This window comes from Netta rufina (genome assembly GCF_964035555.1).
Source record: "Netta rufina genome assembly, chromosome: 3".
NCBI classification, from domain to species: Eukaryota; Metazoa; Chordata; class Aves; order Anseriformes; family Anatidae; genus Netta; species Netta rufina.
Genome location: NC_140125.1, coordinates 71447794 through 71462021, shown reverse-complemented (window position 1 = coordinate 71462021; position 14228 = coordinate 71447794). Strand labels below are relative to the sequence as shown.

The 14228-nt window shown below is 41.1% G+C and overlaps 1 protein-coding gene across 1 annotated transcript in view; it reads left to right on the top strand.

The window, feature by feature from the left end:
* Positions 1 to 352: 352 nt before the first annotated feature.
* PREP (prolyl endopeptidase) overlaps positions 353 to 14228 on the top strand; it is a 99473-nt gene continuing 85597 nt past the window's right edge. The window contains exons 1-6 of the mRNA XM_084284109.1: positions 353 to 588; positions 1623 to 1697; positions 8378 to 8511; positions 10162 to 10292; positions 11639 to 11848; positions 13051 to 13172. Of these exons, the coding sequence (XP_084140235.1) occupies positions 379 to 588; positions 1623 to 1697; positions 8378 to 8511; positions 10162 to 10292; positions 11639 to 11848; positions 13051 to 13172 (882 nt within the window). The 5' untranslated portion in view covers positions 353 to 378. The remainder of the gene's footprint in view (positions 589 to 1622; positions 1698 to 8377; positions 8512 to 10161; positions 10293 to 11638; positions 11849 to 13050; positions 13173 to 14228) is intronic.

The following is a 14228-nucleotide window of genomic DNA, read 5'->3' as shown; positions in this document are numbered from 1 at the left end:
AGGGTGCTGTGCGGGAGCCATGGGTCTCACAGGGCCTCTGTGGCCAGCTAGGACATTGTTTTTGGAGTGAAACCACATCTCCAGCAGCTTCCAGGCAGTGTGAGAGAGAGCAGAGCCCAAGCCTCTCCCCCCAAACAGCATCAAGGCGGAAGGAAAGCAGACCCAAAACCCAAGCATGAAAACGCAATTTTATTTCATTTTTTAACCTAAGCAAGGGTGACCGGTGAGGTGCCAAAGGGGAAAGAGCCCCCTCAGAGGGGCAGAGGCTGCGCCAGGGGCGGCGGCTCCCAGCAGAGGGCGCCGGGCTCCCGTGGCCGCCGCCGGCCTCCCCCTGCGGGGCGGGCCCCGGCCCCATGGCGGCGGCGCGGGGCGGGTCCTATGGCGGCCGCGCTCCGCCTGGGCCGCGCTGCACGCCTGCTGCCGGCCGCTGCCTCCCCGGCCTCCGCCTCAGCGCTGCGGCCGCCTCCGCGCCTCGGCTCCTTCTTCTCCTCCTCGTCCTCGTCCTCCTCCTCCTCTCCCCGCCGCCGCCAGCCGCCCGCCGCCATGCAGGCGTTTCAGTACCCCGAGGTGTACCGCGACGAGACCGCCGTGAGTACGCGGCCTCCCGGCGCCTCGCTGGGCCGCGGGGAGCCGCCCCGGGCGTGGGGCGCGGCCGCTGAGCCGGGGGCAGGGGAAGGGCAGGGGGGCTCCCGGCTGCTTTTCAGCCTCCTGCTGCTCGTGTCGGGCCGGCAGGGCCGAGCCCAGGGTGTCCCTGGCAAGCCGGGCCTGCCCCGGAGGGGAGCGGGGCTGCGGGGTGAAATAAACCTCTCCCCGCGTGTCGCGGCCATGGCTGGGTGCACACGGGGGTTGCCCTGCTGTCTGGGTTAAAACCCTGCCAGTCGTCTCCTTCCACAAAGTGCCGTGCCTCAGGCACCGGTCCAGGCACCATTTACAGAACTAAGCTCGCTTTTGAACCAAAACGTGTGCCGGGATGAGCCAGCAGTGGAAAAAGCTTCAGTGTTTCTTTTAGCGCTTAAGTGAAAGGCAGAACTGTGCAACCCCCAACAGCAGGTATCTTGTTTGGGTTTATTTTTTGTATGCTGCAGAAGGCATGCAGGTAAAAGACCTAACCTGCATGGTAAAACATGTGGTTTTACGTCCGTATTGCTGTGTGTGCTTTGCTTGGGTGTTTGTGAGGAACATTAGCAGGAGGAGGCAGTTAATTACCGAAAAACCAGAGGCATAACCAGAAATTACATTTTGGGTGTATCCCATAATCAGGTTTTGTGACTGCACTTGAGCATCTGGATTTGGAAGAGGGGTTGTGTTTGTTTGGTTGGTTTTTAAGTCATTCTTCTCATCTAGCTTGTGGAAGGAATTAATGTTTGTGTTCTGCATCTCCCTGGTGCCCTGTGTTTTTTTTCTGATGATAACTCTGCTACCTCATTTCTTCCACCAAAAATGATAAAATTAGTAACTCACCTGACAGCAAGGTGCTGCTTTCCTCATCTTTCGCTTCTTAGCCCTATGTACTTGTGTGAATTTACAAATACACTTAATTTTGATGCAGCTTATTCCCTGATTAATATAGTTTGCTTGTACGCATATCTCTTTTTATAAAGCATTGTTTCTTATAAATGCAGGTGTTGGATTACCATGGGCATAAAATCAGCGACCCATACTGTTGGCTTGAAGATCCTGATAGCGAGCAGACAAAGGTAACCTTTCTTTTTTGAGGAATGTCTATTTCAACTTACATCTTTCTTACAGGCTAAGTACGTGGGTATTCTGTACTTTTTTAAAACTTCCTATTGTGAATGTAGGTGTAATGTGGTGCACCTGATACTTAAAGGTGCCAACAGTGTAGTGCTGTTATTTTGCACCTTTGTGTTATGGTGGGGGAAAGACTGAGACGCTTGGTGTAACCTAGGTGGGTCACGTGGTTTGGAAAACAAAGGCCCTACTTGACTTGCACCAGTTTTTCTTAGGCAATTCAAATGTTCAAGGTTATATTGGCATATTGAAGAGAAATGTTCTGATTTTAGAGCACTTTACCTCTGTCCTAAGGACATCTAAAATTGCCATAAACAGGTAAGAATGGGTAGAAAGAAAACTTTTCTTGGTACAGTGACAAGTGTGTGATTCCCCCTTAGAATAGCTGATAACTTTGTGACAGCTGTAGTTCCAGAGCTGCAGATCTGCGTTCTGTCTGGTGTGCTTGACTGTGTGAGAAAGAAGATAGAGGGCAGGTTCTTCGTTTAGAAAAATCCTGTAAGGTATCTTTCCATTCGTGAGATTCCTCCTAGGTTCTCTCATATGTATGCTTACATGATAATATTTTGATGAGCTAGAGGATGGCTAAATGTAATTTACTTTAACAGTTAAGAGTAAAACGAAATGTACACAGATTTAGAAGTAGGAAATAGGAGGCTGTCAGTATTTATAAATATTCACCTGAATTAAAAGGGTTTTGTATTTTAGTGAAAAACTCAGCAGTGGACATTAACAAGGGAAATTAGATTGGTAGTATTTGATCTTTTGATTCTGTTATCCTTAAGAAATGGTACACATAGGATAGTTTTATGTCAAATTCCGAGGGATGTATTTGTCGGGGGTTATGGTTCTGTCTTTCTCTTATAGCAACCGTATAAATACCCATTCAGTTGGTCTCAGAATCCTGTGGAAGAGAGGTAGGATTGAGAAAATGACAATACATGACTTCTTGAGTCCCAATGTTCAATGTTTTTCCCACATATTGTGAACAGATTGGGGAAGAAAAGTTAAAGGAGGCTGAATCTCCTCCAGAGGTTGTAGCTTATAGCAGACAAAATAAAGAATGGGGAATTGCAACATCTTTATTAAAAAAAAAAAGAGAGAGATGCAAATGGGAGGGAGTTCCTGTTTGTGTTTGAGTAGGTCATCTTTTTCCTATGTTCCAGGAATTAGTGAGCAACAGGGAATTTCTCTTTCCTACTTCTTTCACAGAAGAGGTCAGAAAAAAGTCTTGAAGTGCTAAGCCTTTCATCTACTTTATCGCTCGCTTTCTCATGCTGTGCAGCAGAGGTTGCTGACAACCACTCTTCATTGCTAGCCCTTCTCAATAGTTTTATCTCCGTGTCCTTGAGATTATTCTACAGGACTCATGAAGCGTAGCTGTTCTGTACCCACCAGATCAAATAATAACCAGACACTGGTATAGAAGCAGGCTTCAGAGAGAATTTGGAGCGTACTCTGTAGACTTTCCAAGCCTTCAAGTCACTGATCTGGAGACCTGTGTCCTTCCCTACTCCTCTTCCAAGTCCCCCTCTTCCTTTATGTGCTCCTTAGTATCCCACACTTCCATCTGTTTGAAGAAAAAGTCAAATGTCTGGTGTACACTCCCCTCCAATAGGCTACCTTTTAATTTGCTACATATTAAATACAGAACTAGAAGAATTCCTGAGGCATTCATGTTTATCTGCAGTGAAAAAGCTCCTACTCAGTTCCTGTTTACAATACGCTTGATTTGTGTATGTACAACAGGGTGAATTCTGGTTTATGCTAAAAGCAAAGGGTGAACTTCAGGTAAGTGGCTAGGAGTATTTCCTCACACAAAAATAGTGTTTAGTGTGTGCTGTTGAATAGCTGGACAAATATGTTTATAATTCTACTTTTGAATTCTAAACATTGTAGAAATAGTCACATCAGGCATTGGTGTGGTCATAGAAAATAAAAGGGTAGGCTCGCTTTTTTCTGTGTTGACAGGTGTCAGTGAAACATCACTTAGAAGAAATTATTCTATAAAAGAATTTTTTGAAATCAGCAGGTGGGTAACCAGGACTATTTCTTGTCAGGTGAGCAGTTCTGGAGGTGATGAAGCCAATAATCAAGTCACATCCTCAGTCTCTTGAGAAGCTGTTGTTCAAGAAATGCACACTTCCATGTCCATGATCTGTGTGCTTGCTGTAGTACTATTTTTCTTGTGTGCACATGGTGGATGTAGTTATGCGCAGTTATAAGCAACTAAAAATTCCTTCTGTAGATAAGTAAATAGAAACAGAAGCACCGCTCAGAGGAGGAAATTCCTATCTTTGGAGAAAAGAGGACGGACAGTGGGTTCCTGCTGTACTGTTCATTGACCTTTAAGACAAACTGAGGAAACTTCCCTGGCTCAATTGCAGTGTTCTGCTGCTCTGGTAAAGCACTTACGGTGATGACACAGGCCACAACTGCAAAACCACACTTCGCTAGTGTCTTGGGTTTGGCTTGGTTGGACTTCTCAGCTTCTTGGCTTGTTTTATACTTTGTGGGATATAAGCTCCATTTTGGTCTAGGAAAGTCTTTTGCTTCTCTAAGTTAGTGATATACAACATCATACCTTCCTAAAACAGCTGTGTAGACAGGAAGGTGTAGCTTGTTTCACACATGAGGTGTGGACAAGGGATTAAAAAAAAAAAAGGGATCGTGTAGCAGACAGTTGACCTGTGGTATTATGAACAGGTGGGTGTTTGGGCTGAGACTAGAATTGAAACTCTCAAAGCTAAAATTAAATGGATTTGTAATTATAAGTGAACAGACTTTTATTTACTTTTTTTTTTTTAATAGTTGTGCAATTGCACTTTGAATTTTGCTTTAGTAAATCCTAAAGTAATACTAAAAGTAAATGCTAAGGATCAAGCCACCAGAAATCTGCTTAGTTTTATTTTCATAGAATCATTAAGGTTGGAAAAGGTCTCCAAGATCATCTGGTCCAACCGTCCCCCTACCACCAGTGTCACCCACTAAACCAGATCCCTAAGCACCACCTCCAACCTTTCCTTAAACACCTACAAGGAACAGTGACTCCGCCACCTCCCTGGACAACCTGTTTCAATGCGCAACCACTCATTCTGATAAGAAATGTCTCCTGATTTCCAACCTGAACCTCCCCTGGGACAACTTGAGGCCATTCCCTCTTGTCCTAGTTTTGTAATGTTTGATACAATGTATGTGCCCTCTTCTATTCAGAACTGCACTGAGAAGATACATATGGAGGTAACTATTAAACTGTAAATATTTACAGGTTAATGACAAAGACTGGTAATGCTTTAAATACAATTTATATCCTAAGAATTCTCCTTGGAAAGTATACTGTGAGCACCTTTGGCAATTTTCTTCTTAGGTAGAAATCATTATCTTGCTGAGAGAATAGCATGCGGAAAGCTGATGCTTTGTAACAAAGCATGGTTAAAAAAATGTCACTTGTTGTTCAGATAAAAATTAAATATGAAGTTTTTAAAAATAACAATTTACCAGCTCAAGTGATAACCAAATGCTTCAGCCTTAAATAGAATGTCTCTGCTCCTACTGCCACGCTTTAGAAATTGTCCTTTCAAAGTTAGGTTATTTTCTGAGGTGTGTGTAAGCATACGCCTTACATTGACCCTTATTCTGTTCTTCTAGTAGTAAATTCATTGCTGGGTCAAGGCTGATGATAGTTTGTCAGATGTGGATTTCAACAGGTAAAATCTTTTCTGTGGAGGTTCAGGAAGGTGTATGGACAGCTGTTGTTAGTCCTATACCATGGGTGGCATCTGTTTAACTCAGCATGGTTGATACTGAGTTGATACTTCAAATATATAGTGACTTTTAAATATGAGTGCAACCACATGATCAAATATCTGAGAACATATCCCAAATTGCACAAGATCTCTTTCAAAAACCCGTAATTCCTACCTCATTTTTTAGATAGCAATGATATTCCCTTTTATAGACTGGAACTCTTTCGTGCGTTATCAGTGGAAGTTGGGAAAAATGTGTGAAACTGCTGTAAAAGCAAGATTACTAGTAATTCAGTTGAGTGCAACAGTTGATTTGCAAGCATGTTCTTGTGCAATGAACACTTCAAGGAAAAGTTTCTCTCCTTGAATACCAGTGATGAAAGCAAATGTGGTGAAAGGGTGGCTGTAGGTAAAAGTGAGTCACAATGTGGTCCCATTATACCCTTGCGGCAATTCTGCTGTTTTGGTCGCGTTATTGATCTAGGAAACAACGATCCATGCCAATTTCTGTCCACTAAATACAACAGTAAAGTTCTTTTGTCTGTCTAGTACAGTGGATAGTTTTATACATCTTTTTAATAAGACAGGTTTGCTCTGGGAATGTCACAGCACTTAAGAGTAGGTAGTGTGGTATGTGTTGTCTGGTTTTTCGTGTCTGTGCTTGTTGAAATCCATGTGCTTCCATTTAGAGAAAAACGGATTCAGATATATGTAATTCTTGGGTAGATTTGATAAAGTTCTTTCCTCATTTGGTGGAGGTGGGGAACAGAGTGGTACAAGGTGGAGGCTGCAGCCTGTTCTGAGCAGAGCAATGTTTTCACTTACCACTGGGATGTGCTGTGCTGCTGTGCTGGATGCTAAAGCTGCCTATGCCAGTACCATCCTCAAAGGGAAATCGGACGCAAAAAATCGGCTTTTCCTTAGCAATGTATTTACCTCTTTCCTTCTTCTGTCTCAGGAGATAATTTCCTGACTTTGTCCTCACTGATGCATGGAGTCTAACTTGAGTAAAGGTCCGGAAGTTATTGCTGTTAGCCCTCTGTACCTTTCCCTTTTCAGTGCTGTGGTAGTCATTTTTTTTGTCATACTTGAGCGGTGACTTGCATGTAAGCAGCCCTCATGTTCTTAAACCAGTGCATTTCAGCACCTTGCCAAGTGTTCTTGGAGCATTACTAATTCTGCACTTGTATTTAAAGCTTATCACTTTCTGTATGCTTTGTTGGACATGAACAAATACCTCTCAAATGGAGAGTGGCCATAATTAATGCACTTTCTCCCTTACCTTGTAGCCTGACAAGTCTCCGAAAACAAAGCTTGGCATGCAGTGCAGCTCTTGGCCATGTAATGCTGTGGCAGCAAGGTGAATGAGAGAGGGAGTCTGTCATTCTCCTTGCTTCATGGAGTCACTTTTCACTGTGTGAAATGTCTGTAAAATACCACTGAAAGAATTTTATGTTCTATTCTTTTCGCTTTTTTACCTGAAGAACTGATAAATGGGTAAACATTGACCACAGTTGGTACATGTGTGTCGGGTGCTCTGTGGAGCAGGTGGCGTTTCTGAAGAGTCGTGAAATGCAGATTGTAGAACATGGTTTGTAGCCCACCTGCTCCTGTAGATCATACCCTGCTGTGAAATGCAGCTCAGGCATTACCGTGCACTGATCTGCTTGCTGCATGACAGAATCAGGACAGGTAAAAACAATGACCTCACTCAAAGGAACAGGGGAAGAAACCCTTGTAGGCAAGAGATGGGGTCTGGGATTTCAGCCTGGAGTCCTTGCTACATTGCAATGACAGAGGATGGCTTCTGTGTGGTGCTGCAAAATGCCAGCATCACAAAGCCCGGCTGTGATTTAGAGCTCATGTGCTGTCCTTTCCACTCCATCTTAACAGAAAAGCCTGTTTGTCTGCTTCTTAACAGCTGTGGTTCACGCCGTGTCACCTTGAGATGCTTAGGTATTAACTTTATGTTAATGTACTGTGCTGTAAGAAGGGATGGTGAAACGCCAGCATAGCACCAGTTTTTCCATCTTCCTCATGGGAGTGGTAGCCTCTAACAAGCAGCTGTAGTGGTAGTGGTTTTGGCCACTGTAGTTACATGTTTGCATCTTTGAGGTAGTGTTTTAAGGAAACCAGACCCCTTGAGGTTACTTCCTTGGACGTTACATATTCTTGTCTTTTGTAACTAAGATGGGGTGGGAAAAAATGCCTCATCTGTACTCATGAAGGACAGTACTTCGGCCCTTCCAAGAAATACTGGCTGGGACTAATGCTAAGTGTTTTGTTAATAGGGTGACCAGATGGTGCACATGACATTTTATATAATTTTCCAGCTCTTCATGGTTCCAGGAATGATAGTCATAGATACGGGCAAAAGGATTCATTACCAATTTTCTAATTGATCTGCTCTACAGTATTGGAGTATTGTGTATTTGTGATGAAGTAAGAAATGAATTTTCCTAGGTGTTTTCTGTAACTTAGCTTTATCCATACCATTTAGATAAATACAGGGAGAGTTGGTTTTTTAATAAATAAATAAATAAATAAAAGAAAATGAGCTTTGGTGGTTTTGTTTGTTTTTGATTGTTTTGTTTTTTTTTTTTTAAAGGGGAGTGGCAGGAATCTAGCTTGTCTTTGTCCTGACCACTGCTTACCCTAATGTGTGATGGAGAGGTTATTCAAGATATAAAATCAATCTAGTTACAACATTGCAGCATTTAATGATACAGCCAAGTATGTGAGGCTGTTCAGGTGTGACTCTACACACCCTATATGGGGGAAAGATGTTGGCGATGCATTGCATCAAAAACAGTGTTTCTTGTGGGAAGTGTAAATTTGTGCTTGAACTCATGTATTCTGGGGGGATTCTTTTCTTACAGGCATTTGTGGAGGCTCAGAACAAGCTTACAGTACCCTTTCTTGAGCAATGTCCCGTCAGAGGACTATTCAAAGAACGAATGACTGAACTCTATGATTATCCTAAGTACAGTTGCCACTTCAAGAAAGGAAAGAGGTAAGTGAGGAATGTCTTTGTAGATGATGAAGAATATGGAGCAAGTCAAAAGCAACTACAAGATAAATTGGAAATCATGCTTGCCTTTATTCCTTTGTTGCTGGGTCCTAGGAAAAGTATGTGTCAAGCCAGTATTAATATGTTGCATGATGCAGAGCATAAAATGCTTGATTGTCTCTAATTCCCAGTTATATTATTGTCCTGTGGTTTTGTCATCTTTTTATAAGAGAAATAGTGAGTTTATCAAAACTACATTGTAGAAGAACAAGTAAAAGTAAAACTCTGAGGAATTCCTTTCCGGGCCTGTCAGGGAGAGGCACTTAATCCTAGAAAAAGCACAAGTCTGTCAGGTGTACGTTGTTCTAAATATTTTCTAAAATATGTTGGTCCTACTTTGAGCAGCTGGTCAGACTTTTATTTAGTCACAGCCAGTGAAAAGCACTAGGAATTCCTTTTTTCAAAATGGCTGCTAAAATCTTAAATTGAATATGTACCAATTTTCTGCTGAAGAATAGTCACTAAAGGACAGTGTCTGAAGAGATGTTCTGTAGGATCTGCAAAAAGGAGGAGTGTCCTCCTGTCGCAGTCATATTGTTTGACCTTTGCTTCTCAGCTTATTGCTTAGCATAGCAGAGATAAAATTGGCTAGAAAATGCATGGTCAAATGGAAGATGACATATTTTTGTTGCTTTGAATATTTCTGTTTTCTTGCTCACTGAATGTACGTTTAGTATTTGAACATTTTCAATGTGCAGATTGTTAGCCAGGCCTTTGCAAGTGTAGTTCCCCCTTTGGGGTTTACGAGCTTCCTGTGTCCAAGTACTAGACATCCTTAGGGAATGGGTAAACTTATATTTAGGCTTGAGCATTACCCCATAACTTTCCCTGCTCCCCTGGGTAAAGCTGCTACTTGGTCTAAGTTGCAGGTTTGTTTAGAGTTCTTGAAGGAAACTAGTACCTATGAATTACATAAAATACAGTTATTAATTTTTCTTCTCTAGTGTCTTCTACTGTGTACAGTATCTCTCACTGAAGAGAATTATGTAACTCCATTCCTACAACTGTTTCAAAATGCACGCCCTGTTATGGATCTTGGGAAATACAGATGAAACAATTTCAGTTCTGTTTCATTTGAACATTTGCCTACCGCCCAGTGCAGCTTGAAAGCAGCTACGTGAATGACAAAGCATAGATCATAGGAGATGGGAACCTTTGCCAACACTTGTAATAGAAACGCTAAGGCTGCCAGAGCTTTTTAGCAGACAGTTACTTGGAATTTATAGAATGTTTTGCTTTGTTTGAAATGCACTGTGGTAAATGCAGTTTTTATTGCTCAAAGATATTATAGGTGCATCCTACAGTCTCCTTTGTATAATCTCTATATCTTGTTGAGTTGAGATTCCTCTGATCTTCATGGAAATTGGTGTCTGGGCTTCCTCTGTGCCAAGGAGAGAGCAAGGCACCTACTAAGGATGACTGACTCCCTGATGGCCAAAGGAAAGACGTGGTTCTTGCTCTACTACAAAGCTTGTTATTCTATATATTTTTATCTGCCTTTTATTTCTTGACAATCTCACACAAATTTGTCTTGCTAGCCTAATTGAAAATCTGAGTTCTTCATACTGATTTTACCCTCTTCTGTTCTTTTAGGTATTTTCACTTTTACAATACTGGACTACAGAATCAGCGAGTTTTATATGTACAAGACTCCTTGGATGCTGATGCCAAAGTTTTTCTTGATCCAAATAAGCTTTCTGATGATGGCACTGTGGCTTTACGAGGTTGGTGAAACAGCAGTTCCTGCTGAACAAAACCGGGTTTTGTCTTTCCAGCACAAGTTGGAAATGGTTTGCGGCTCTTCATGTGTAGAAGTATGGCTACAGTGGTGTGTTTGCATTAAAGCAGGCACAGTAGCCATATGTGGATTTGTACAGCCTTTCAGAAGAACACTTCTAAATCTACATTTTATTCACAAAATACTGCAAAAATGAACAGTTTTTTTTTGCTCACAACTCTGGAATGTATTTCACTGAAATATAAACTGATCTTGATGCTGTCCATAGCTAAGAAAGAAAAGTTGATGCATTCATATCAACTAATTCTCTTAACGTTTTAAAGCCAGCAGGTTGATGCAAGATGCTTTGAAGGAACACAGTGTTAACTTCTTTGGGAACAAAATAACTTGTGTTCACTAGGGTATTAACTCATGTTATCTGTCCATTTTCCCACTTGCCATTGGCTTTTCTAAGTTCAAGAGCCTTGCTTCTACAAAGTCTTTGAAGTCTGTACAAGATCAATTAATAAAAACTATGCAAGAAACTTTTTCTAGTTGTAACTTTCAGATGTTGATAGGCCTGCAGTAATTCAGTCTCTTCACTTGAGTTGATTCGCAAAAGTGAATTTGATCCTTGTTAACTATGATGGAAACTTTTCTGATTTTTTTCAGAATAATTTATTCTTCACAGTTCAGATGGAACTACGTGTATCTTAGATCTTAGCTGAGAATACCAGCAATGAACCCATTAGCTCGCTGGTGGGGAGTTTTTCCAGTTACTTCAGTTTTCGTGGTTTTGCAGGGTTTAGTTTTAAGTGATTCCAATATTGAAATGGTAGCTGCCTTATATCAGGTTTTACTGTTTGCATTTCAATTCATGTTGACTTCTTTGGTGCTCTTATTGTCTTAGAATCTCATTTTATGGTCTATACCTATGTGCATTTTCAGTCTCCATCCCTTACCCCAACCTCAGGGAAGCAGAAGAGCTATTACTCAAATTGTCTATCAGATGTTGGACATGAGTAATATTACTGAACAGATTTCCTGAGTGTGCATGCCTAAATATGGATCTATGAATTATATGAGAAGTCCACAGAGACAGGGAAAGTGCTGCACATCCCAAATAATAACATGTAGCTGCTTCTACTGTCTTTTAGAAAATAAATCCTCTCTTCTTCATGTTGAGTAAACACAGTGCTTTTACCTGCTTTCACAGTTTTACTTCCCTTTTGTTGGGATTTGACTATTGTGTAGTAAATAGTAAAAAGCTGTGTGGCAAAATAAACACTGTATTGAAAATACTGATTTGTTGTACTGGTTCTTACCACATCTTGTTTGGTTCCAATTTCCTAGGTTATGCGTTCAGTGAAGACGGCGAATACTTCGCGTATGGCCTGAGTTCCAGTGGTTCTGACTGGGTTACTATCAAGTTCATGAAGGTGGAAGGTCCTGAGGAGCTTCCAGATACGCTGGAGAGAGTTAAATTCAGTTGCATGGCATGGACCCATGATGGAAAAGGAATGTTCTATAACTGCTATCCAAAACAAGATGGGAAAAGTGATGGTAAGTATGGCTGCACTGATTATACGCTATGAGGAAACAAAATGACCTTTTCAGTAAACTGGAGCAACAAATAATTAGATATACTACTTTATACAATTAGATATCAGATTGTCCTGTATGACCAAAACCTATATTTAATTAGCGTCCCTTCCTTTCATAAGGACACTCTTGTCTGCCTGGCCCTGTCTGTCTTCTGAAAGTTTACTGGTCCTCTTCTTTTTCTCTGCAGTGTTTTTTCTTTGCTTTCATACAGGGTGTTGTTGGCTGGAATATGATGTCTTGTGACAGTTTATTTAATTTACTTAGTTTGCTGTCCCTTACGTATTTTTATGGCTATAGGTGAACTGACTTGGGAAGTTGACTTGGTGAAGAGCAAACTGGGGCATAAGGTGTTTATTACTCAGTCAGGCTAATTCGTCTGCGTTTCACTGCCCAGTTTAAGCTAGCAGAACTCTAGGAGTAGCGCAAGAAAGGAATTTAGCAGCTGTTACTGTAAGGCAGTACTACTGAGAAGTTTCTTCTGGAGCTATGCTCTTTATTAAACCCTACAGAGACCACCTAAATTTCGTCTATATTTATATTTGCAGCCTATAACTTTGCCAAACTTGCAAGTTAGGTACACACCATGTGTTTTCTTTACTTTTAGGCATGTTTGTAGTTCAGAAGCTGAAGCGTTGCATTGGAAAATGCTGCAAGAACAATGTTAAAAGGAAGAGACAAATAGCACTTCCTGCAGCTCTTCAGAATGCTTTTTATTTTCAGCAGAAGGAAGTAAGAAAGTTTCTAGGATTAGTAGTAGTTCTCCCCTTGATTGTCCAAGATGAGATGGGAGCAAACACATCGTTGAATGATGTGGCAGAGGCTGTTGTTTTTCTTTGCATGTTTAGTATTTCTAGAAAGTGAAGCTTGAAATGATGAATCCTGACATTTGAAGAAAGTATCTGAAGTAAACGAAAAGGGTAACTGAACAGGTCTGCCATGTGGTTCCATGTGGTTTGATGTCTTATTTTATTGTGTATAACGTTGCTTGTTTGCAGGAGAGTGGTTTGTAGACTTGAATTGCTCCTAGTTCTTTTTCCTGAATGGTTCTCTTTTTTTTTTTTTTTAAAACGTAGAGGGTTATTGAAGGTCCTGAGGGTTTTATGTGGGTGTTGTTGGATTTCTTTGACAACTAATTAGTTTAAATATCTACATTTCACTAGGCACTGAGACCTCCACTAATCTGCACCAAAAGCTGCATTATCATGTATTGGGAACTAACCAGTCAGAAGATATCCTATGTGCTGAATTTCCCGATGAGCCAAAATGGATGGGTGGAGCTGAGGTACGGTAAACACTGTGAAGCTTATCATCAAGTCTGGCTTTTCAGGTTCTAACGGCTGGTAGCAGCTGTAGAGTGGAAAACAGTTTGTTAAAGAAATCTTTTTATTAGCGTTGCAGAGCTGAGCATTGAACTAAGAATTACTGACTAAGAATTGCTGAAAGTAAGACTGGTCTGCTTTAAACCAGTCCTCAAGTCTTTAACGACACCGTCATGTACTCTTTTTTTAATTCTTTGAGGACATTCAGTCTGATGTAAATTCCAGGATACACAAGGATCATTTGATGGACAATCTGTCACTGTTCTGTTTGCTCAGTGTCAGTGTCAAGCCCCAGCCTTCATTTCTTGCATAGAAAGTGCAGTCCAATAAGCATCATGTCTGGATATTCCCTGCCGCATATTTATTTTGCTTTTGTTTTCATGGTGTCTTTCCTGAAAGTAAATGTGTGTTCTACTTATTTGAAGAATAGAGGCATATAGGTTAAAATTTCTGTTAATACTGTATGCACAGTTGGAGAGTTTTATTTTTCCCCTTCAACAAACTTTATCAACACAAATATGGTGTGGACGGTGTTAGTAGAGATGGAAAGAGTGACTGCTGGAAATGACTTCTTAAGTTTTATTTTGTTGTGCTAAGTATACATTGTTCGAAGTCCCAGTTAACCATAGTTGTAGGTAACCACGCTCTTTTATTCCTTACTTGAATGCTTCAAAAGACCATAAGTTTTGTCATTGGTGTGTTTTATTGTTCGTATTAGAATTACGCGCTCACTTAAACACTGTTGAAGTGCTGTTGGAACATAGAGACTGTCCTATTAATTGGGGAACTTACATTTTACCAGTGGATAACATCCTGTTGCAATTCTTTGTACTTTTCTGGCTACCATGCTAAATCTGTAGGTTTTGCTTCTATGAAAGGTCTTGTTTGGTCTAACGCTTTTAATTGAATATGGAAGGCACTTACCCTGACTGGGATATTCAGTTCCAGGAACTGCTTTTCCCTAAGAGTACCTCCTTTTAAAGATTTGATCATCAATTTATCCTCACCATTCAATATAT